This window comes from Saccostrea cucullata, unplaced genomic scaffold, assembly GCF_032062105.1.
Source record: "Saccostrea cucullata isolate Sc308-1 unplaced genomic scaffold, CSIRO_AGI_Scuc_v1 ctg681, whole genome shotgun sequence".
In the NCBI taxonomy this organism is placed as follows: Eukaryota; Metazoa; Mollusca; class Bivalvia; order Ostreida; family Ostreidae; genus Saccostrea; species Saccostrea cuccullata.
Genome location: NW_026926145.1, coordinates 143,157 through 169,035, shown reverse-complemented (window position 1 = coordinate 169,035; position 25,879 = coordinate 143,157). Strand labels below are relative to the sequence as shown.

Genomic DNA, 25,879 nt, shown 5'->3' with positions numbered 1-25,879 from the left:
TGGGATGACAGGGATTTTTATTGACTTTATCTGTATTTGTATAGTAAATGCACTGTGTGTGTTATCGAAATGACATAACATTAGTGACAGGCAGACAAACAGACCGTGTGATACCAGGTCCCCATATCTGCTTCATACAATTGAATCCTGTCAGAGTTTAGGGTAACACAAATGGTGTTATGAAATCCTAATTCAATATTTACCTTGTATATCCCAAAGATTGTATAACGGTCCAAATATTTGTGCCACTGTTCAAGTTACAAGATATTTCAATGTTAAACCTTTTAAGAAAATTATTACAAGTGAGAAAAATAATTCTTGTGACCCACATTTAGGTCACTTGACATTTGAATTACCGGTAAGTACTAAAATCTGGAACATGATTTCTAGTGTATTAGGCAATAAGGAACTTATAATTAATTTGCATTTTAAAATGGCATGACAATGTTTAAGGTGGCATTTGACTAAGTACATATATTATTTTCTGTTTCATTACATCAGCTGTGTTTTAAGTTTCCTTATATTTATGTTAGATTGATGTGTTTAAGCATGTAATTTGTGGATTGGGCACCTAAGGACTTTTGTTGAATATAAATGTGTTTGGGTTTTTCCTTCCTTTATGTCAAATATGTAGGTGTTATGTAAGAAATAAAGCCTTTACTTAATAATTAGTTTGTCAGATTGTACGAATGTATAGAATGTAAAGCTCATAGGGGGTCCCCTTGCTATATACCTTTTTTGTTGATAATGGTCTATCAGTGTCAAATTGGCCCAGTGGTCAACCATTTATTATAAAATTTCTCCTTGCACTGCACCAGATTATATCACTAGTACACATGACCTGAGGATATTGATAAACATTGTTTTTGGAGGCAAAGGCTCCACATCAAAACAAATTTCTCTCTTTTCAGACATTTGATGCATATCTTTTCCTTGTCAAAACAAACTGTGAAATATTTGTTTAGATTTTGTCAGGGAATTAGGAAGATGATTAGTTGTGGTGAGGTAAAGTTTAGGAGAATTTGCTTTGTGTTTTTTAGCTAATGATTCTCAGCTCCTAATACTTTTTCAACAGGATAATATTTTTGTGAGTATGCATTTAATTTAAAAAAAATTTTAAAATATTTATTATTAAATAAAACAAATAAACATTTCTCTTTGTTCAAAGGCTATTAAGAACATAGAATAGTGATGTGGCAGTGCCATTTGGTATGGGGATTATTTAAAAATCTCAGGAAGAGAGCTAGAACTTTTCAGACATTAAGAAATCAGTTTGAACAACTTTCTTTTTTCTTTGTACAATGTTGTCATTTGTGTTAGTGTGACAGTTCTAGGTAGGTGAGTCATGTCTTGCAATTGGCACAGAAGAACTGTTACCGGTAATTACTTACTGTAGTATGTATTACCAACCTTGGCAGACAGATCCTGATTTATAATGTAATCACCGATTCAATCCTGCTGACACAGAATAAAATAAAGAGCTACCCCAGACTTAATATCCTTGGATGTAAGTCCAATAAAAGGACAAAACCCCAATTAAAAATTAATTTTTTTCTGCTCAAACTAGGGTAAAAATTTACACTGACAAGCATTTTGAATTTTTATTGCTTGAAAAAACCTTGAATTTTGAGATTATTTCCATGAAGATGAGAATTTTTAAGCTTTTTATATAAACTTTTATGTACAATAAAAACAAATTATATTAATTGGCTGAACATGTATTTTAATATTTACCATTTTTTAAATTAAAATTCCCCATTGAAATGGGTCTGAGTTAAACATAGTTTCACTTTCCAGTTAGCCACAATTTTTGAATAACCAGTACTTATTTACCCAAAGTAGAATTAGGGACATACTTAGTCTGGACAACAAATTAAGGAGCATTTTACTTTGACAGTTCAGAAAACTTTAAGTATCAAATATCATTTAACTGTCAAAGCATTAGGATTTTCTGAAATGCCAACCTGATGATTTCATTAAGATGAATCTATGTGGGGTTTGCCTTTAGGGTCAGTTTTAGGAATTGTGTTGGTGTCTTGTTCCAGATTTAAATTTTTTCTTTCTTTGTAGAACTGAGTATAGTGGTATAATTGTAGAAAATGTGGTTTTTAATGTTTTTCACTCATAATCCTCCTTCAATGGCATGCAGCATTTTCTAATTCTTTGACATTATAAAACAAGATTTGTCCAAAGGATTTTATGGGAGCTTTTAGATTTTCATAAGTTCTTGAAATATTTTAAAGCTTTATATTGCAGGGCTTTTGAATTTTTGCATTTAAATGACATGAATTGAGGTCTGCAGGATATTACATGTTAGAGGTTTGCACACTGGTTTGTGTGCAGAGCTGATATGTGAGATAATTAATTAGTATCTATCCCACAAAGAATTAGGTGTCTCCTTTTTCGTGTTGCATAATTCGTCAAGGTATGATTCAAGTGAATAGATTGATTCTCATTCACAAACACCAAGGTAAAGGCGACCATTGCTAGCAAGTGTCAAAATTCCACATACCAAATGGATTACCAAACTGTGGAAATAATATCAGTAACTGGTGACAGAATAAAGAGACAGATAATGGACAGCAATGACCTTTGTTAGTTCCAGATATATGGCTGATATATATCATATTGATTATTGACCAAGTCTCTTTTTTTTCTTTTCAGTGGAAGAAGCAAGACAAGGCATTCCTCATCAAATGCACTAAATACATCGCCACATCAAGATCCACCCCTGAAAGTCCGGAATCACCTTTCTTCCAGTTCCATTTCATTGTCCTCGCATAACTCGTCTCCAAGAGAACCTACATCCAGCAAGAATCGTCACTCCTTTGGATCCACCTCCCCTTTGACACACAGCCATACTGTGACACCAGGTAGACACAGTTTACCACTACATTCTTTACACACCTCTAGAAATACAGACATTTTACCAAACAAACAGCGACATTCATCTGGAAACAGTACATCTTCCGCCGGGTCAAGTCAGCGGCCTTCCAGTCGAGGAACACAGAATGAAGAGTCTTCCAGAGGACTTATGTCTATGAAAGGATGGAACACAGTTCAGGTAAGCATATGGGGAAGGACAAATTTTCTTCCAGGAAGAATTCATTTAATTTATTCAAACATGAAAGAGTTTGACAAAATTTTTTAATTATTTACCCTGTACTATAATGTGGCAAGAGGAGATGCATGTAAAACTAGTCTCTCTGAAAAAAAAATTAAGGGAAAAAAAAGGATGAAAGATTCATGATATTAGACTTGGAGTGAAAAAATAATTGAATGTATTTTTTTCATAAATTTCAGGATTTGTCACAAAAACAGCGGCCTTCCTCCAGAGTGGACACTACCAATGGTAGCCATGTGGACATTCACATGGCGGACACACGCCTAGGACGCCTGTCTCCCGCCTCCTCCTCCCCTAGTCTAGCTATGGCTGAACCTTCTCAGAAGAAGCCACCATCACCAAGGCTTGACCTTCACAAATCAACCTCAGAGGTCAACAATCACTCCCAACCCCTGTCTCCTCGTAGCCCAGCACACCAGCCATTTTTTTTCCCCAAAGGGTTTAAGAAGATAGCGTGGCCTCACAATACAGATTATACAGGAGGGCATTCTGATGACAGAATGAAGGACATAAGGCAGTCACTGCCATCCAATAACAAACCTTTTAAATCAGACTTGCATGATTATCAGAACATTAATGAGGTATCGTCACAAGCTGAGGTTGATCCAGCTGATCTGGAGCTGCAAAAACTGACACAACGACCTCCAAGAGAACCGTACGACCCCCGTCCTGCGTGTTCACCTCCCGCACCTCCGGTAAGGGACGTGTCAAGTCTACAGTACGGAAGTAAACCTCAGGCTCACGAAAAGTACCCTTCCTGGCCTGTAACCCAACCAAATATTGAGAGTGAACCCGGAGAACCTATCAATTCTCCCACATTAAAACATGCATACCACCCTCAACTTGGGCCTGTGAATGAACGAAATAGTCCAAGTAGTGAAAGAAAGGGTGGGGATGATTATAAGAGAAATGCAAGTGACCCTGGTTTTAAGAAACAGACTTCATTATCCCGTTTTATGAAACGTCCTACTCCAAGTGATCAAGAAAAGAGAACGAGAAATTTAGAATCAAAAAGGAGTGCAGAAAGTCAAATGGAACAGTTTTTCAGTTCTAGTCCTGGGTATCCACATCCAATGATGGATCAGGATGGGAATCGTATTGGAGATGAAAAGTACAACATTCCGTCACCGCCCGAGCGGGAAAGTCGAGCTCCAGACGAGAAGACTTTGTCAGAAAAAATAGCTTCCATTGTCGGACCTCATCATCATGATTCCTGGCATGGGAGCAGTAGTGGTTACCATAGTGATATAAAAAGTCATGATTCCTCATTTTATAATGACAGTCCCAATCAGGACTATAAAAAACAGAGCAATTTTACTAGCCCTGGCGTACGTGGTTTGGTGGATACAGGAACAAATCCATTGGGTAGTGAAGGGAAGAGTGTTAGTAGTAGCTCACTTCGATTTGAGCCACCAAGGACTTATGTAGTGAAACAAATGGTGTGTTACAACACAGGAACACAAACTGATAATAAATCTCCAGATATTTCTTCCAGTGGGGATAGGTACTTCCAGGAAAAATCAATTCAGGCAAGGTTGTCTAGTTCTGACAGTGACACCTACAAACAGACAGACAGTCAAAGGTACAGGATAGAGAATCAGGATACAAAAAAGAAGGAGAGGTTTCCTGAAGATTATCCCTGTAACATGGCTCCAATGCTTAGAAAACTGACAAAAGAATACTATGGTGGGAAACTTCATGGAAGTGAGAAACGCCTGTCATCTGCCTCTAGCCAGGATAGCAGCATTCGTAGCCCTGGGTCTGATATACCTACGTTTGTACATTACCCGGGCATGAGAGAAGCAGAGTCCTACAATAGTGTTGTGATTCATCCGACTGAGAATTCCCTGCCTTTTGGACGGGACTATGCGGAATCCAGATCCAGCATCAGTGACTCGAGACATGACGTGTCTGGACTGGAAAGTGAAAGGAATTCAGTGTTTAACTCAGAATCTCGTTCTAAACATATGAGACATGGATTAGACCCTTCCTTGTATTCTCCAAAATATCCACAATTTCACACAGGGAGTCGATCAGATTTAAATAAAGATCAAAATCGCTTGATAATGGGCCATGACAAAAGTTCCAAGGGTGTACTTAATACACAGGAGTATCCTCGGGGTGTTCCAGGCAGTGATTCATCTCCCTCGATGCCATATAGTACGTCAGACTCGCGTTCTTCCAACAGTACTCGCTTTAGTTCTGAGTCCTCTCATCTAGGTCATTCCAAACCTAGACATGAGTCCACAGATTCTGTGTTCATGGATCCTTCCTCGCCTCTGATCCCTGGGGGTGGGGATGGTCCACGTCGACCAGCTGATTTAGGTACAGGTCGACAGATGGGAAGAAGTGCTTCCATGAAGAAGGCGTACGGAGTGTTTGATGAACATTCTCATCGCAGACAGGAGAGCGAATCATTGTCTTCCACACAGTCCCCCACAGTTGTACACACCAGGTCTCATTCTTCATCAGAGTACATGCGTATGGATCACTACAATAGAATGCATGCAGAGAATAAGCACATGACTTTGATTCGAGAGGACTCTCTGGAAAATAAGACGCAGGACCAGCGATGGGAGGACGTCGTAAGAAAGTCCAAATTATCTCAAGCAGAGAAAACATCCAACTATGAAAATGTTCTTTCAGGAAATAAGGGAAGTGCTTATTCCACAAAAGGTATGTTACCAGCTTCTAATTTGAAGAGAACTTCCTCGGAACAAATAAGACCTATGAAGGATCGCTTCAATGACAGAACTAGTGCTAGGAAAATGGACAATGAAAATGGTGCATTTAAAACCAGTGATGATTCCAGAAGTAATTTCAAATCTCCTATACAATCTCAGATGGATTTATCTTCTAATGAAGCATCAGATATCAGTTTTGATCATCGACCAAGGTCGACCTCTGATTCCATTCCTAAAGATGGCAGCAGTTTGTCTCCCAGTAAACGACATGTCTCAGATTCTGACAGTGTGTCACCTGACAACCCAGATATGTCCACCTCACAGTCTCCAAATGATTTCAATAAAGACACCAATCTCAAAGATGTACAGCGAAATGCAGTACAGAAATACATGGACAGAGTGACTGGTAAAAGTCCAGACGAACCTGAATCCAGACCGGACTCCACACGTAAAACTTCACTCACCCCATCTGAATCATTCCGTCTTAAGTATGGCAACCGGGCCGAGCGACAAGAGAGTTTACGTAGATCAAGGTCAATCACCTCCAGGGATTCAGACTATATGGAAATGAAGAGGCCTGAGAGACAGCAGACGGAATGGAGTCGAATCCGCTCTCAGACCGGAGGAAGCCGCCCCCACTCGATCGGATCCGATTCCAGTCTGGTGGATCCGTACGCTGTCACACCGCTATCCTCATTCCCTGACACGGAGCACCACCAACGAAGCCAGAGTGACTCCACCAACACATTGACGCAGCTTAACATAGACGAGGTGGGTGTCATCTGTATAATTATCATTACAAAGTCTCAAATGTTTAAAGTCATTAGGTGAATGCACAATTCCATGTACTTAATGTTGTAACAGTTATGTTTTTATGCACCAACTGAATAAAAATGTTGTTATTTATGAAGCAGAATGTCAGTGATTAAAATTTTCTATTCATATTCATCAATTGATAAATAATGCTTGCCTTGTGCGTGGTAGTATCAAATATTTTACTATTTATGGAAAATTAGGCCGTTTCTATCTTTATAAACATATTCAAGACATTGTCAAGTCATTGTAAATATAGAAGGAAAGCTTATTTCATATACTGAAAGAAATATGATATATATCTCTTCTTCTGCATTAATTAACTAATATATTGTGAAATTAATGCAATTAAAGCTGACTGTGTGTTGTTAATTGCAATCATGTGTTTATGAAAAAATATAAAACCTCAAGAGCCATTTGAAGATGAGAAGAGTCGTATGTATCGTTGTTGTCACGGGTTTTGGTAATTATTGTGTTTTTGTGATATTTTCCAGGTGAGGTCAGTTTCTGTCGCAGACCACAACGCAGAAGAGAGCGCTGACCAAAGGTAGGTAACTCTTACTCAGGTGTGCTGACTTATTTTTTTACCTGGCCTGTTTACATATCTTCTGATAAGACATCTACCACAATGAAGAGAATGCCAGGCATGGACTGTAATCACTGCTAATCACGGGTCTCCTGTAATCCTTGATAACATAACAACCCCCCTAAATCTCTGCTGCTCTGTAATTTTTTGGTTCCAGGTCAGACATAGGGTAGTTATAAGTATAAAGGTATGGAGAAAATGTTTTCATAAGTTGACTGAATGCTTATTTTTTTTTAGTGGAGGAAAATCTTATTTCAAAAGCAAATGAAAAATACTTGCTCATTTTGAAAATGATTTTTCAATATTTCTGAAGATTCTGAGTTGAATGACCTACATTCAAGCTTTCTGATTGTGTCATATTGATTTTGTACAGATAAATTATATTAGGAAGTATGTGACATAATAGAAACAAAAATAAAACTATTTACGTTTGTACCATTTGATGGGAAAGGCCAGTCAGTCTTTGAAATCATTATAAAATGATTGTTTAACAATACAGGCCATTTTCACTTTATACAATGTCTTGGCAAGGAAATGATTTGAAAATATTGACTGTGTTTAAATATTTAACAATGAGAAACGTTATGTCACCATTCCTGTGTACTGAGCACTGTGTACTTGGTGTTTTGCTGTGATAGGCTCAATGGCAGAGTTATGTAGCGGCACACCTCTGATGTCATCCGGTTTGTTTACCAAGTTGTTGTGACCTGTGTGTTTGTCAACAGTATTTCCAGTTTAGGGGGTTTGACAACCCTGTGGTAGAATGCTCACACAAGGAAACTTTATATGACCTAGTCCCCACTAGAGCTCTTATATCAGAACTCAGCCATGAACGGGTCATCATGTAATCTAGTACTTGCTCAAGTCATTCCTTTTATCTCACCAAGAAATCTGTGAACATTATGATTGCAAGTTTTCCATGCTTCTGAAAATTGCTTGTCACAAATGACCTATTTCAGTAGCTCACAGGACCAGACCATAAATCAAGCTCAAGCATCATACATGTATCATGGAGGGTCTGAAAAAGTCAAATACAAATACTATAACTATAGACAATTGGGGCCCTCAGAGATATAAATAGTAGGGATGTCCCCTGAGATTTTTTCTTTTCCTGGCTAGAGATGAATGAGGACATGAAATAAGTGATTGGTTAATTTTTAGGTAATTAATGAACCTGCATGCTTACCTGAAAAGCTGGTGTGGGTTTTTTGTGTAATTATGTATTTTCATTAGTTTGGTCATAATCATTGCCCTGTGTAATAAATGTGTCAACCATCAGAATAATAGCATCTAGCAATTTAGGTTTTAAAAATCTATAAAAAAGATGAAGTTTTGCACATGTCAAAGTATTTTACATGGCTAAAGAGACTTCCCTCTTTGATTACTTAATATTATTTATTTATATCAATATGTGAAATTGATTTTGATAAATAATTTCATAAGAGGCAATATATTATGAAGGATTATTTTGTTGCTTAATGCAGATCAAAGTTTTGTTCCAAAGTTCCAAAGTAATGAATCAAGCTTGCATACAGAAATGAAAGCCATTAAACAAACAGAGAAAACCTGCCATTATATGTAGCTTGTAGAAGACCCAGACTTTGGCATGTCAAAATGTTAGCTTTTGTTATGATCAGATCAAACTATCAGAAGGACATAATCTAGCTTACAGTTTTGTCATTTAAAATTTTAAGGTCAAGAGGGAATTTTTTTATAGTCTTTTGAGGCTTCAAGAAGAATCTACAGAGGTCAAAAATTCAACTGTTGACAGCTGGGATAGAGATAGAGTATCAGGAGCAGGGATACAGAGATGTAAAATAATAACTGTGAAATATTGAGTCATGAAATATAAATATTTCTATGTCAATCATCGCTTGTTTGCACCATTTAATTTCCAGTAACGGCTGTTGCTGTAATTAATTGCAGCAGGGTAATAATTAGACCATCTGTTTTTCTGTGGTATGTCCCATGCTGTGAGCCTGGTTTCTTGAACTAAGGCCACTGATTGGTCATGCATGAGGGACTCTTTCCTGTTCAGCAGTAAATCCATTCAGAACACCTTTGTATTTGTCATTAACTCTGTAATAACATACACAACTGTCAGGTCTTATCTTTTCTGAGGGAGTAAGTAAAGAGTTTGATTGGTATGTCTCTGTTTTTGAACTGAATGGTTTGTGGGAGAAATGTATTATGGAGTATCCCTGTTACCTGGTTAGGGGAGACCCAGGGGACTTGGACACAGTTGTGCCTCGCCCTAGAGTCTGGAGGTAGGTAAAAATCTACCTGTGTTTTCAGGTGAGTTTCTGATGACCTCATTTTAACATTTTTGTGTCAATTGAATACACAAGGTGAAGTAGCTATAAGAGAGCGTGATATTTTGATACTCTGAAACTTAATCCCCCTTTTTATGATTCTGATATACATTATTCTGCATAGTGGGACAAATTTCCATTTGTATTGTTAATATTTGTAAAGATTTGTGTGTCAGCAATACAGTTTCTCAAATTTTTATCATTTCAATGTCAGTATGGTAGAATTTTTGACCTTCTGTAGTAAATTTATGAAAATTATATAAACATGACTCTTAGACACTAGCCCTGATCAATTATAGAAACCTGGTTAAACAGAGCTGGACTTTAGTCTGAAACTTGAAGCTGACTCATAAGTTTGGAGACATGTATATATTTAAGATCACGTTATACACCTGATTTCTAAACCAACATCCAGACTTTGACCACAAAAACTTGTAAACTGACAACTCAGTGATTGAAAGGAGGAAAAAGAAGTAGAAAGTTTTCCCAACTCAAATCAAGCATTTACTGAGAGAAACCCTTCAAAAGCATAAAGAGGCAATATATAAAAGCCAAGTGCATCCCTCTAAAGACTTCTTGTAATGTTCTCTGTGCGAGGTTAAGCCTTATTTTACCATCTGCAGTCCCGTAGGCCACCTCAATAGTATCTTCTTTGTTGTGGTTATTACCCTTTGTTAGGTCACTGTGTTAGTTGTGAAGTCACTTGAAGTCATCAGTAGCCCATTGCCAAGATGAAGTCATACTTGTTTAGTTTGTTGAACTCCCAAATTTGATTAAGTGTTCATTGGGTGAACAGTAATCCCATAAGAGAAAAGTGAATGACATTTATATTGGGGAAACAGTCTTGTAATAAAATGCCAGTGACACAAATTTCAGACATTGAGTAATACAATATATTTCAACAATGTCATTTGTGAAAAAGTTGTAAAGATTTAATTTATTTTGCCTCTAAGAGAGTAATTACCAGGGGTTATATTATGGATGAGACAGTTTAGGAATTCCTCAGATTTTTCACATATAAATAAGATGTAAGGCCATTATCAGCTTGTTCTGTAGGGGGATAATCTCGGCCCTAGATGACTATTTTTGTTAGTGGACAATGCTTGGGATTATATTGTATTACAGGTTTATATAGCAGTAATATCTCAAATAGGACTATAGGGAAAACGCTCTCACAGAAATACTTCCCCATATCTTCAGATTGTTAGGAAGATTTACTAAAGAATTCAAACAATTCACAAGACAGTGCATTTAATATATGGTCACTGGGTGTAATTAGATTATGAGGAAGTTATTTCAGTTTCTCCATTGAGAAGACACGGTTTGCAGACAGGATTCTAAGCTGAGGAGCTGATGTGATGTATCATGTCAAGTTAATGTGCTCCCTTAATTCAATTGCTGTGTGAAACAGGACATTTGTAGGGAATAAAAACTGGCCTGTTTTTCGAGTCAATTTAATCTGTATGTTATCCGTGACTTTAGGGTCTATTCAATCCTGTATATGTTGGAGATCAATGCCGTTGTACTGGGCATATAAATCCCGGACCAGGCATTTCGAGGCACCACATTCCTAAGACTAGTGTACTACACAGAGTTTGGACTTGAATCTTGGCCAGAAATCTTTGTGGATGTGTTACAGTGTAGAACTTTATATGGATTTTAGGAGTAGAATTTAAATTTAAATGTGAAGACACCGCTCTGTCTCTGTTTATTTTTCCATAATTTATTTCCTATCAGACAAACTGGGCCTTTATGTTAGCTGAACACTGGGAACACCAATATTTCTCCAATTTAATCTGTTTAAAAGTCATGATTGTTAAGATCACAAAAAAGGAATGAATTATAAGTTTTCCATCGCTAGGACTTGATACCATATATATACCTTCAAGCTGATAGAATTGAATGATTCCTTGATCAAACAGAGAAAGAGAACAATAGGGGCAGGTGTCCAACAACTTTTGATGAACTTGTCAATATTGACGAACTGGGTCTTACAAACGTTTTTTCCTAGGGGCACTTTTTCTTTACAGTTGACCTGTTGCGATGTTACTGTCCAGTTAGTTAGATATGTAGATCTTGAGTAATCTCATGCAAGTAGATCTGTACGTGTCCCCAACTCGCGCTAGTGAACATTTGATGATCCGGCGATAGGGTGACTTTGTGCTTATACCTTTTCCGCAGAAAGACTGATTTTGGTTTTTGATCTTCGAAAGGAATTTAAAAAGAAAGAAACCTTACAAAGTTTGTACACAATAAGGATGTGAATGAAAATAAGATCCACTTTGAGATATTTCACAAATGGGATTATTCAAGGAGCGCAGATCATACAGTTTTGTACACACCAGGTATGCCAGTTTTGTGTATTGTCGCCTTAAACTAAGAATCTGTAATTAATGCCGAAGGCAAAGCATTTTTTCTTCTTCACTTTGTAAAAATTTCTTGATTATACACGAGGGACTTGTTAAGAAGCAATAAACAATTCTTTTTTTTTTCTTTACAATTTATTAGCAGTTTTGGATATATAGATAGGTTTGCCAAAGTGCTTTGATAGCAAAATTAATGTGGTAATAAATAGTTTATTTATATTAGTAACTTGGACGGAAACAATTCTGAATGCCTAGGGTAAAACCAAATCATGAATATTTGTGAAAGCAAATTAAACAAAGTCAACAAATATTGGCAAAGTAAGATATTTCCATAAGATAGGTCCAGCAATGGTTATATCTCTGAGTAAGAGGCCGATGTTGATTTAATGATTCATACTAATCAGGAGATACAGAATTTTTAGCTTTGTTTTGTAATGTGTTTGTGAATGTAATAGCTGATCTGAACTCTAGGGTTCTTGTATGTGAAATATCCATCTGTTACGAGAAATGAGAGAAACGGAATATTGATGAGGCAGCAGGCTCGCTTTGGGACATCATAAATGTCCTGCTCTCCTCAGCAACTGTTGACAGAAAAATGTCAGGAATGCGACGGATCGATAATTGTCACTAATACTTCACCTGGGAAAGGTGTCAATGTTTGTGTAGATAAGTGGACACTATAGGTGTGTGACATGGATCTCCGTGGAGGAGTATTGTAGTGGTTAGACGGTGGTAATCAAGGGACCGCAAGAACAATGTCTGAATCATCGCAATACTCATCACAACATCAATTATACACCAGTCGTGTAGAAAATGGAGCTTGCTTCCGCTCACGACTCTTTGACATGGACTAAAATAATTCCTAACATTAGTCCTGATTCGTATTGATCTAGGATTTTTTTCTGTTAAATGAAGAAATTAATTATTAATTGTGGATTGCAAGGCTTCGAGTGATGACATCACTTTTGTGTTATGGACCAGAAGGGTATATATATAGATTGCAGTTTTTATTTACAGATTTATTGCTAAAGACAAATATTTTTTGATGGTCGCATTTTGACAGGTGTAATGAATCTATAAATAGTAACTTTCATCATTCAGGAAATCCAAAAAAGAAATATCAAAATAACATTTATTTTGCAAGATATGTACCAAAATAATATCTAAAGGAGAAAGATATTATTTAAAAAAAAAATTTTTTTTAATTTTTCAAACTGATAAAGATTATTTGTCTGATACAGTCAGCTGTTCTAATCAAGATGCCATTAATGACGGGAATGAAGGACAAAAAAAAAACTTCACGATGCAGGCATCCAATAAAAATTCATTTACATAAAGAAGTCATTAACATATTTGATTTCATGCTGTAAATATTTTGTGAGTTATTGGACATTGTAAATCAGCTTTATGTTAAATAGCAGATGGATTAATATTTTTTGGGTCATGCATGCAAAGTATTTCAGAATTTGAAGCATCTTCATATCATAAGACTGACCTATATAAAAGTGTACATCAAACTAAAATGTTTGTCGTATGGTCATTCATTTGACTAGACACAAGGAGGATTAATCATGTTTTTTTCAGGTTTTCGTAGCTGTGTTTATTATAATCTCGAGGAGACATGACCTATCATTTTTCATAGAGTGTCAACTCTTAAACAAGCACTTGTACCCAGCCTGACAAAGGAGATGATATCACTTATCAAATATTTGGAATTGAAGTGGAACAATAGTTTAATGATAGTAATGAGGTGTCTCTATATCACAAGATAAGGCTGCTTAATGGTTCACTGAGCTTAATCCATAGTCTGACTTCTCTATTGACTTTATTTGGGAACTGTTAAAGAAAAAATTAGTCACTTACTGGCATATTGTCAAGTATGCGCTTAATAGTTTAAAAAAGATTTATAGAACAATCCAAATTCACAAAGTGTTAGATGTTTTGAATTAAATTGTCTATATACACGTAGATTTTTTTTTGACACCCACAAAAATGTGTCGAGATTTACTAATTTTGATTTAGTTACTGGTCAGTGAAGTTTTTCTGAATACTAAGAGAGGATGATTCTAACCCAGTATCATAAGTAAGGCGGTTATTTTGTTTTGGGTTGTTTTTATTTTGACATTATTATCATTGAATGTAGTAACTGCTGTGCATTAGCTGTCAATATCCACACTTTGTGTGAGAATCTTTAGTACTACTGACTGAGACTAGTATTTTGTGGTTTGAGGTGTGATTTTGACTCCCACAGTCTCCGGTAGAGCCGTTCTTCTTACAGAGTCTCACACACCGGGCTCATCACTAACCTACCTACGCCCCCAGGCTATCACTGCTGTAGTAGAATGTGAAATAACATGTCAGCTTTGATGATTTTGGTGTTGACATTAAATTGATACACAACTGGCCACTGCTGTAGTACCGCACAGCTTAGCTGGACAATTGTCTCTGTCGTCATCAGACAGTATTCAGGGCCCGGCCCCAGGAAATGCCTGACTGACGTGCATAACTTGTTTTTGTGCAAAAAATCATGAAAAATGTTACTGCCCTCCAATGGCCGCTTTCCCGTTCTTAAAATGTTTGTCAAGTGCCTTAAAGTGTCCTCTCCTATGTATTTGCCTCCATTTCAGTTGTGCAGTTGTTAGCAAATGAAGTGCAACCAACTTTTAGTAAATGTTTACTGTTTATAGGTACAAAATTTGTTGCAATTTCTGAACATTGACTTATTTTGGGTTATATATAAAATTATTATGACTACTTTTTGATTTATATTTTCAGTTCTGGTGGAATTACTAAAAATTCCCTGTACCAAAATGTTGGGTATCGTCCACCTCCACCAGTGCCCCCTGGTGGGGAAGAGGATCAGCCACCTGCCCTGCCACCTAGGAATTACAGGAGGTTCTCAGCCAGCCAATCAGATTCTTCCTTACATCCCAGACCAATTCCTCAACCTCTGTCTAAAGACAGGTCCTTTGGATATGACAGCCATTCCAGTGAGTCTCGCGGGAAATGGGACGATGATAACTATGCTGAACAGCTCCGTAAACAGTCCAGACGTCTTTCAGAACAACAGCATATGCCTCAGCCAATGATTTACAAAACCACCAAGACGTCCATCCAGTTCACTCAGTCTTACAAACAGCAGCATGTGGAGGCTTTGGAAGCCACCTCTCCAGGTGGCTCCACATCTTCCTCGGACCATTTCTTCTCCTCACGTCGCATGTCAGGAGGACACCAGCCCTCCTCACCTAACAGTGCTCCCAGTGTTCCTCCATTGCCCTCATCAAAATACACCTCATCTCCCTCCAGTCCTCCTATCTCACCAAAAGGTGAGGGCCTGTCTCGGTCAGAACATTATCCAGAGACCAAATCGTACCATTCCCCTGAGTCCAAGGAGAGACTGAGGGTGGATATTCCTACCACCAGTCAGAGCTGGCACAGTCGATCGTCCCCCTACAGCCCAGATCCCCCTCCCCCACCCACCCCACAGAAAGAGGTCAGCGTGGAGATGGAACTGCCCCCTCCCCCTCCAGAAGTGGTGGAGAACTCAACAGAACACAAGGAGGATAAAATCAGGTGAGTTTTCATACTTATTTGAATGAAATGTTTACATGGGTGCTTTAAGATTAACCTAGATAGATTAAATAAATAGATTCTGCTTTTCAGACACTTAAGAGTATTCAGGCTAGGATTTTTTTTAAAAATCTTTAATATGATTCCTGATTTCTATTTTCTTTAAATTCTATAGCATTGATACATGTTATAAAATGAGTATGAACCTCTTCATAAAGAAGAAAAAGGCAAGAATGTTAATATGATGAGAAGGCTAAGAATTGACATGTCAGGGTGCTTAAGTGAAATTAAAAATAGCTACAACAGCTTAACACACAGGCGCCAGACAAGGACTACTATAGGATTCATAATCGTGTAGAAATTCAGGTGTTATAGGGTACATGTCCTGTAGTCTGTGTAAGAATTTATTTATATGCATCAATGGTATATTCACAGAATGTGGAATGAAATGCTTCATACTTTATAGTTAGCAATTGCATCCATACATTAAGATTTATAATACAGAGGATAAACATGTATGTACTTTGAAAGACAATACCTGCAAAAAAAATATATCTTTAGAATCTCTGTCTTTAAAAAAAAAAATTTAAAAGAAAAGAGTGATCCCATATGCCTTAAACTCCATCCTGCCACTTATTAGACTCCAATGAAGCATAAGGATTTTGTGTTTTTCAGCGATTGTCTTCTGATGATGTTTATACATGATGTGCTCAGCCCCTCTTTCTTAATGATATTTTTTTTTTGTATTGCAAAACCTAATCATGTTCCTCCTAAACTCCCCTAAGAGTATCCGACATAAAAAAAGAAAACAAAATTAGATAGATGTTACCCATGTGCCCTGGTCCGAGAGGAAAATTTAATTGCTTTCCCTTAATGTATCAACATCTCTAGGTTCCTCTGATAATAACCACAAAATTTAGATGGCAAAAATAGATAATGGTTGGGCCCGAAGTTTTGTCTGGGAGAGGAGCGGTGTCTACATTTGTTTTACAAGGGTGAAGTGTCTGATGCTTGTCGTAGTAGATTGCCATACTCTGGACATGATGCAAGGTGAAGAGGGGCCTTCCAGAGTTTATACACCGCATGTGCTGTCGATAAATTTGACAAAGACTTTCTACATTGAATACAGCTGCCTTTTGTTTTGTTTTTTGGCAAGGATGTAGTTTTTTTTAGTTGCGATAAAGGACAGGTGTATTGGCTACATGTTGAGAGAATAAAATGCTATGGTTACAACACCAGAGGTAATATATAGACCAGTACTATAATGTGCCCTGTGTCTTGGGAATCTAGCATCTTCTGGTAGCTGTTCCTGACATTCTTAAGGACACAGGGGTATGGCTAATTACCCTCTTTAATTAGGACAAAGTGATCTTCTGAAGAATTTTGTTCACAGGAGAGTCGTGTAAGCTAATAAGTTTGGATGAAACATTTAACATATGTTCCTGGGGCATCTTACCATCCTGTGGAAATTAACAGTCAACTTCTCTTACATTTATCTGGAACATTTTATGATTCATTCAAAAACTTGCATAAAGCTATTATCAAGAAGTGCTAGCCATCTGCATGACTTGAGAAGGCGCTATTTCCATGGATTTTACACCAGAGAGTGAAGTTTTTAAAAGACCTTTGAAGATTATTTAGCAATTAATCGGAGGATGTGTCAGGTCAATTTCTCTAAGTGAGAGTGTCGGATCATTAATTCTAGGTTTTTATAAGGAATATATATCTTTTCTCTTTTTGCTGTGTGTCTCAAGCATAAATTGAGAGGAAGAGTTCATTTATCAAGGACAAGTTGGATGTGTGTCAATTTTTGTCTTTTTTCTGTGAGTAGCAGTTTTTTTTTTGTTTTTTTGATCAACAGATACTGAGATATCCATAATGAACTGTTGTATTATGCCAAATCTGGGATGACAGAAACATAAAAGTTGAGGAAATGACCACCTTAACTGTGTTAATGTGACCAAAATTAGTGGCTGTGGTAGAACTTGGTATCCATGGGAGATTTTTATGAGCTGTTTATGGACTTGATCACTGAATCATTACTAGCTCTCCCCCTGGGTAACACTGGTATGTGTGTTTATGTAGAGGTCACAGGTCACAAACTGACTGTGTTAAACGCACCCCTGGGAAGCAATGTAAAGATGGATGACCGACTAAATTCTGTGGAAGTTTAGGTCTGATTTTACCAGTGAGGGAATGGAACCTCTTTTAGAATTTTCCATCCCAGAACATTTTGATTATTAGGGAGATAAGGGGATTAGAGTTTTATTCCTGATCCTGTGTGTGAATTGCCTTCACTAATGACTGAGGAGACTGTATATTATGCCTGTTGATTTTATATACCCCTGTGTTCTATATGTCCATGATCATTTGAGAGATAGGTAAAATCCTAGTTATGTACAGATATCAGCGGTGGGGATTCAAGTAAGTAAAATCCATTATCAGGACCAATTTCCCATGCATTTAAAGCACATTTTTGACACTCAAGATAATTACAGATGACTGCACAAAGAATTTTTAATACAGTAAAAAAATTTTTTTTTAAAACCCCTCTTGAAAATATTTAAATTTTAGGTAGCAGAAACTGTTCATTATTATGTAATTGTATTAGATTCAGTTCTCTAGGCTGTAAAAGAAAAAAAAATGGAAAAAAGCTTAAATGTCATATTTACTTTATCTTAGCATCTAGCTCTGTTTAGAAACATTATAGAAGGCTTCTAGCAAATGAATGTTAGTATTTTTCAAACATGCCATGAGGTAGATGGTGGATGTGGAGTATTGCACACAACTGTCACTTTTAATCCATGCTGTTGCACTAAATCAGACAGCAAACTGCTATTTCTAGTGATTAACCTGTTGAACATGTATTTGTTTACAACTAGTGCAGTGATGGATGATGGGAATTTTGATTCATACTGATACATGTTTATAATGATCTGAATGAGATCCTGTAGACAGTGTCAAATGCATGATGAGCAAAGACACATTACCTAATTGTGTGAATTTATATTCCAGATATGCAGAAGATTCCTTTGCGTCTTACAAGAGTCGAAATGATCGACAGCCCGGGGTCTACAAAAGATCAGCCTCCTCTGGTGATGCTCTGAAACTTCTACATGAAAACAACAACTACAAGCAGCAGGGGGATATTCAGAAGCCTCCCAGAAAAAGACTACAGCCCTGGAAGAGTGAGCAGACGGTCAATCAGGGCGACCAGATTCCGGAGCAGACGGAGGTTCCTTATAAAGACCCCGTCCTGTCTGAGCGACCCCCGAGACCGTTAGTCTCCGCCCACAGCTCTAGTCATTTACTGGCACCCAAGCCTTACACCACTCCAGAATCCAACAGGAGTAACAGTTTCAATGTGACGTCTTCTGAACCGAACTCTGTGTCAGGTCATCCCACCGAGAGACAGTCTGTCCAAGACAGGATTTCATCCATTGAAAGGAAACAGAGTCTATCCAGGGAGAGGCCAGAAATTAGACAAGTAACCCCTCAGGGTCCCTCTCACAAGAGACCACTGGAAAACCTCTCAAAGTCATTCACATCAACACCTCCGAGGAAGACATTTGAAACAGACAAATTCAGTGCAAGTGTGAGTGAAATTCAGTTAGGACCCAAGTCTAGTGTGAAATCTCCAGATTCTAGTGCTAGCAGGAGGGCCTACTCTCCGGACCAAAGTTCTTCTGTTTCCACCAGTGATGCGGGCCCACCACCAGTGGACAGGAGCCCTGGGAGTGGGTACCCAGGCGGGCGCAGAGTGAAAAATAGGGAATCTAATGGGCAGAGTGCAAATGACTCCAACAGCTCTAATACCAAAATGTCTTTCAGTGATTCCATTAGGCAATCTCCAAGCCAGTCTAATTCAACAGAAACATCTAGTCCTTCAGCAAAGAACAGTGATAGTGACTTGATTCACCACAGTCGGCAGCGCTCTCAAGAGGAATTGGAGTGTGATGCCAAAGTGAAGGAATTTGCCCAGTTTTATGGAGAAAAGGACCCCAAACTGTCCAGCATGCTGAAGAATGATGGTGGTAGAATGCAGTATATGGATGGACTTTTCCAGACGGAAATCGATCAAGACTTAATTGCTCGGCGATCTCCGAAAACTTCCCCCAAGTCTTCCAGCGTGAGTAAAGATCAAGAGGCACTGAAGAGTGTGACACCTAACAAGGAAGAGAAACAAGAAGAGTAAGTTGAATACTTGAACTTGTAGAAATTTATTTGCATTTTTTTTCTTCCCCCCCCCTTCCTCTTTTATTCAACAAACCATATGAAATCTAATTATTCTAAGTTCCTCTTTAAAAGCTTGAAGTGGAGTATATATTGGTTTTCAAAGAAATGAATTGGAATTTACCATGTTATATATATAATATATATATTAAATTGAATAATTTTCAGTTGTAAAGTTAAAGTACTATAGGTAATTAATTCTTATTTTTCCTGAACACAACAGTGCATTTAGTACTCATATTAGACAAGTTTTGAGAATCATGCATAATACCAATTTCCTATTCAAATACAAATCCTGATTTATTGCTATGTACTAGTCCTGTGAATAAACAAATGCTTACATTTCCGAGTATATAGTGAATGATGAAGATCAATGAATGGATTGAAATATTATTAGCTATTCGTGAAATCCTTAATGACTGTGAAGTGTAGGATATAATGTCATAATAGCCCTGTAAAACCAGGATAATTGGACAGCTCACTCAGCTGGCATGTGATAATCCCAACACAGGCTCTCTGTTAGTTTAAATATTGGTCACTGTGGTCAAACACTGCGCTGTTATGGTCAAATAGAAAACCAACATGGAAGCTGAGCAATCAAGGTACCACAGAGAAAATAATATGATCACCTTACAGATTATATGTTACTGGTGATAATCAGGTTCATGTTTATCTTTTTTTAGGGAGAAGTCGCCTCTACCCGCTAACTACTGGGTGTCCCCGTCCAAGGCCCTCATTGAGATGAATATCCGGCAGAGCGAGGGCATCGGGCGAGACATGACCAAAGATATTGACGATTCTGACAAGTTAATCAAAACAAAGGTCAGTTAAATCTATTATGGTACAAATAATGAATGATTTTTGTCTTTCAATTGAAAAATAATTGTTGTTAGTGTCTGAGGTCTGGGTACATTGCGTTTGTAGGAAGAGCTTGTTGAAAGCATCCAGAAGAAGATGGATAAACTGAAGGAAGAGAAAGAAGAAGTGACAAAAGAGTTGGAGGAAACAGAATCCCTGGGGATAGAGGTAATGCATTCAAATTACTGTTGAGGTCCATAAATTAGGGGGTATTTTTTTACCACAGTGAAGTTACTTTTTTGGTTCCATAATTAGGGTTTTTTTTAACAGTCAAAATAACAAGTACCATAGTCACAAGCATTCCTCATCAAAAGCCTTTTGTTAAATTATCAGAGATTTTACATCTATTTTTACACCTTAGTAATTGTTTCCATGAGCATGCACGATATTAAAAGAAATTGATTTTACAAGTCATGGTAGATTTGATTTAGCACTTTCTGAAATGTGCTAAATATAAGTGTATAAATACGACACATTCAGTTACAAAATTTGATCTAGAAGAATCTGTTCCACATGGTCAGGTGTTGCTATACATTGTACAACCTATACATGCTATATGATATCCAAAAATAAGAATTGAACTTAAAATAAAATTAAAATTTTTATTCCTACAGTTGTATTGAGGTGTGTTGTTACAATTGAATTACATGCCTCTTTAGTCTGCTTCCTTCCTTGAAAACTATATTTCAATCATGACTAAGAACTTTAGGAAAATTCCATTATTTATCTGCATTGTATAATCATATTGAAAATCATATTTTTGAAATGAATATTTTTAATTTCTATTTTAGGTACAGAAAGCTGTAGATAAGAATTGCAAAACACAGCATGAGAAGGACAAGTTTAAGACGTACATTGGAGACATGGAGAAAATTATTCTCCTACTGCTGAAGGTCTCGGGTTTGTTGGCGCGAGCGGAGAATTCCCTCCAGAGTCTACCCAAGGACACCAACGAACGCCTTAAAGTAAGGGGAATAACTCATATCAGATATCTTCAACAGCTGTTGTCTAGATTACTGTTAATCACTTTTTATTTGCGTTAAAAGAATTAAAAAATATCTTTCATTTTAGAAAATGGCTGTTGATAAGCGGGACAGAATTAGCAGCATGAAGACAATGTTTTAAAGCCGGACGCAAAAATTTAATTCTCGCGTATAATAGTATTCCTTAAGATTATATAGAGCAATAACCACTATTCGCAAAAACATTGTGTCGTTAATTTTTGTGTGATATATGTCAATGACTATCGGCAGCGCGCAAAAAATGTGTGTCGCAAAAATTTAGTAATCTACAGTAATTAAAATTATCAAATGTTGGAATAGATAAGCATTGAAGAGTTTTAAAAATGTTTAAAATTTCAAATGTGTTTCCTTTTAGAAAATGGCTGTTGAGAAACGAGACAGAGTGAAACAGCAGCATGAAGATGCCAAGGTTTTAAAGGCGGACATAGAAAAGCGTAGCGAACAGATCGAGGTGTTCCTACAGGAGGCACTGAGTGAAGAGGAGTTCGCGGACTACAAGTATTATGTCAAAATGAAATCAAAACTGACAATAGAAAAACAGGAGCTGGTGGATAAAATAGCTCTCGGTGAGGAACAAATAGCAGCTCTTAAACTGAGCATTCCGGAGAAACACTGAGGCTAGAGCTCCCAACGTGACAAAGTGCTATATTTCTGTGTGATATATGACTGGCATATGCAGTACCGGCAGCTGATGGCTGCAGAATCAAAATGTGATTTCGCTGAGGACCGATTCCAGACTTTCGTAATGACAAAGTTGTGGCGCTTTTGGAATCTCCCAAGACATTGCTGGTCAATGAATTGTACAATGTGTGAATACAAAATTCATACTGTTTATCTGTATGAAATACCAAGTGTACAGGAATGATCTCGCTGTGAGGTTTTACATTATAGTAGATGATGCACAGTACATTGGATGCAAGTTATTATAATACATTGAACAAAGGTGTGTAACTGCACAAGTTGCTGTGTAAGCTCCTATCGATATTGACAATATCTCTCCACACGCCACAAAAGGTACTGCAAATCATTGTTAAGATGGTGCTGTCAAACAAAGCTCAAACTGTACAGACTTGACCCATATAGTTATCAGGAGTTTGTGATTGGGTTGTTTATGTATAAGCTGTTAAGAACTTTATAGATGAGGGACTTGTGTGAAAGGGAATAAACTGTGATGTGCGAGTCTTGTCTGTATGAGTGTGTGCTATTTATTACATTTTTAGTTAATCACACATTTAATGTTCAAACTCATGCAACAATTTGATTTTATAAAAGTTTATATAAAATTTATTGCAACACAACTAAACAGACCATATCAACTAAAATCATTCCAAGGGGGGTAACTCTAGGTCATTCCACGCAAAGACACCTGCAAATTACGCAAATACACATCACTACAAAATAGAGATCAATATTTTTGGTACATGTAGCAGCTTTTTAAGCATTAGTGAGTGAGCATTAAGAGTGGGGAGTTGACACAATATTTTGTTATATAAATACAAGTATTATATATTTTATGATGAATGCAACTTACATCCATACATGCCGTTAAGATATGTTTCCATAGAAATAAAAATGGTGTGTGAAAAAGATCAATTTGTTTCATTATTATTATTCATGGTTTATAATGTAAGATATTTATGCGTGAAGAATTGGATAGAACCTCATGTTCAATGAAAAAAATTTTTAAAAAGACACGAGGAAATTTTTTCATCATTCAGAGGAACTCTGTTGTAGTGTGTAAAAGAACTGTGAACGATAGTATTGTTCTCCTGCCTACCTCCAAGTCAATTTTCAAAAGTTAAGATATTCGAATGATTTTTAATATATATATTGATATTTATGTGGATTTTCATAAAACATTTCTTATTTGGGAAAATGAGAGATAACTCTAAAATTTGTGTTTTTCACTATAGAAATCAACGGAAAACAGAAAATATTTTTAAAACATCTTAATTTTATATGCATAAAACATGAGAAAAGATTTAAGAAACATTAATTCATATCCAAGACTAATTCAGAATATAATGATGCTTTTTGTGTTTCAGTGGAAAATATAGGTGGATATCCCCCTTAATTGCATAGTTCTTTGCAAGTGATGGGATGCTAGTTTTCTATTGTAAATAATTACACAGGCTTTAATACTGGTATTCAAATAATTAATCGATTAAAATGTGAAATGATGAGATTTGTATTAAACAAAGATTTTATGGAAAAGTCAAATCAATATTAATTGTACATCTTGAATTATATGGCTGTAAAAAAGTAGGAACATGCATATTTTCCACAGTTGAGAGTATGCAGCATACATTATTTCTTTGCTAGTGATGGGATGTTAGTTTTCCATTGTAAATAATTACACAGGCTTTAATACTCTCAGTGGTGCAAGTGGAAAAAAATCAAAAGCTTTTTTACACAATGTGTCATAAAGTTTTATAAAAAGTGTTATAGTGTTTTTTACACAGTTTCATTTTATTTTTAAGTAGAACAGTATAAAGTGCAAGATTAATTGTACATCTCTATTTATGGATACATGTACCTTTTCAATTCAAGATCAAACTACATGTTTGCAATCATTTGTGGACCAGAGTTATATTTTCATAATTGCAATTTTGTTACATGACAATAATCTTACTTGTTCAATACATACTTTAACATCAAGATGTTATAAAAATTATGCACCTTACTAACAGATCGTGTTTTGCACAAAAAAAATGTCCAAAATTCATTAAATTTATGTTTTAATGTTATAGGTAATAAACAATGTCTAAAGAGCAGGTTTTGGTATATTATATTACAATGAAATTATTAAATAATATACACTAGTGTGGAGACGAGGCACAGTTTTGTCTCATTTCTATTGTTATTCATATGCATACCAGTTTTCAACGACTTTGTTTACAGTCCCCAACTTGGCCATTTTTCATTTGCACAGAATATTTTTTAACTTAAACTTATACATATCCAAGGGACAATGTTGGCCAAGTTGCGGCTAAAGTTTTTAAAAAAGTGAAATTAGACAATATTTTTTAACTGTTTCATGTTAATTTTCAAGTTGATATTATAATCACCTTTTATGACCTTCTGACTGAAATTTTGAAAATTTCATTGTGTTTCATGTCTCTGTTGTGACATTATCTATGTACTTCCAACTTCAAACTATGGGAGATTTTTGCCTTTACAAGGTTTGAGAATAACATGTCTCTTATTTATCTTTATGCTTTTCAATAGGGGTGTTTTGAAAGAATTCTGGCGTTGACAGTGTCATTAGTAAGTACATGTATAGGCTTATGTCGCCTCATATTATGATTGCACAGTTTACCCCATCCCTTAACATTAGAATCATTTAATAATTGTGCACCATGAAATCAACAAATCAACACGATCTCTCTCTCTCTTCTCCATTTCAATTCGCAATGCGAAAAAATCATATGTGCTAATGTTTACATTCCACAACCATGCGGTTTAAATGATTTACATATATGTAATCATCCCGATTCAAATTTGCCACATAAGGCTTTTACATGTTCTTTTCAATTACATTTTCTGTTATATAAAAATATGTATGACAAAAAATTTTAGAAATAAATATCAAAAGCATATGCTTGCACATTAATCATAGATTAATTTATCATATATTGAATGTTAAGCAAAAAGATAGCGATAGTTTAAATACGTATTAAGTGCACTCATTCTTTTAGAAATAAAACAAGCTAGCAGCTATGAGTTTGGGTCATTAAAATAGTTCAGGACTGTTTTTTCCCCGAGATACTTTCAGAGTGTAATGTTGTATTATATAGTAATCTCTGAAGATTCATGAGATTATGATGAGGTTAGCACTTCACGATGAATATGCCAGCGTGAAGCGTTGTAGTTCATATACCTCATGAATCTTCAAAAATTAAATTCATTTCTTATATTTACATTATTTTTCTGATGAGTAGCCACAAATTTACGCCATTCAACTGTCATTTTTAAAGCAAAACAGTTAGCACTATAGTCTTATGTTAAGTGTGGTATTGTGACATAACAATGGAGATAGTATATTGAAATGCATCCATGGTAGACTTTATCAAGAAAAGATGAATAATAAATGAAATGAAAGAATTCCTAAGGAAAACTACACTTATAAAAATGTAAATATTAGCTATCATACCCAAGATTTACTGTATAAACTGATCTGAAGCATCAAAGATTCAAGTTTAACCTGGGTAGCTATTAAATTTTTTCCGTAAAGTTTAATTTTCTAACATTTAGCGTAATATCACAATATTGCAAGGTAACATGTCAAAATCTAGACACAAGTCATCATTA

The 25,879-nt window shown here is 36.3% G+C and overlaps 2 protein-coding genes across 3 annotated transcripts in view; both read left to right on the top strand.

The window, feature by feature from the left end:
* The window catches only part of LOC134270924 (protein Shroom3-like), a 64,798-nt gene extending 41,641 nt beyond the window's left edge, over positions 1-23,157 (top strand). For both annotated transcript variants that reach the window (XM_062753176.1, XM_062753177.1), the window contains 9 exons: positions 2,665-3,064; positions 3,304-6,579; positions 7,116-7,168; positions 14,661-15,458; positions 18,471-19,646; positions 20,372-20,510; positions 20,613-20,714; positions 21,338-21,511; positions 21,924-23,157. In XM_062753176.1, coding sequence (XP_062609160.1) covers positions 2,665-3,064; positions 3,304-6,579; positions 7,116-7,168; positions 14,661-15,458; positions 18,471-19,646; positions 20,372-20,510; positions 20,613-20,714; positions 21,338-21,511; positions 21,924-22,184 — 6,379 coding nt within the window. In that variant the 3' untranslated portion in view covers positions 22,185-23,157. The remainder of the gene's footprint in view (positions 1-2,664; positions 3,065-3,303; positions 6,580-7,115; positions 7,169-14,660; positions 15,459-18,470; positions 19,647-20,371; positions 20,511-20,612; positions 20,715-21,337; positions 21,512-21,923) is intronic.
* LOC134270927 (uncharacterized) overlaps positions 1-25,879 on the top strand; it is a 120,232-nt gene that overhangs the window by 77,143 nt on the left and 17,210 nt on the right. The gene's annotated exons all lie outside the window — the stretch shown is intronic.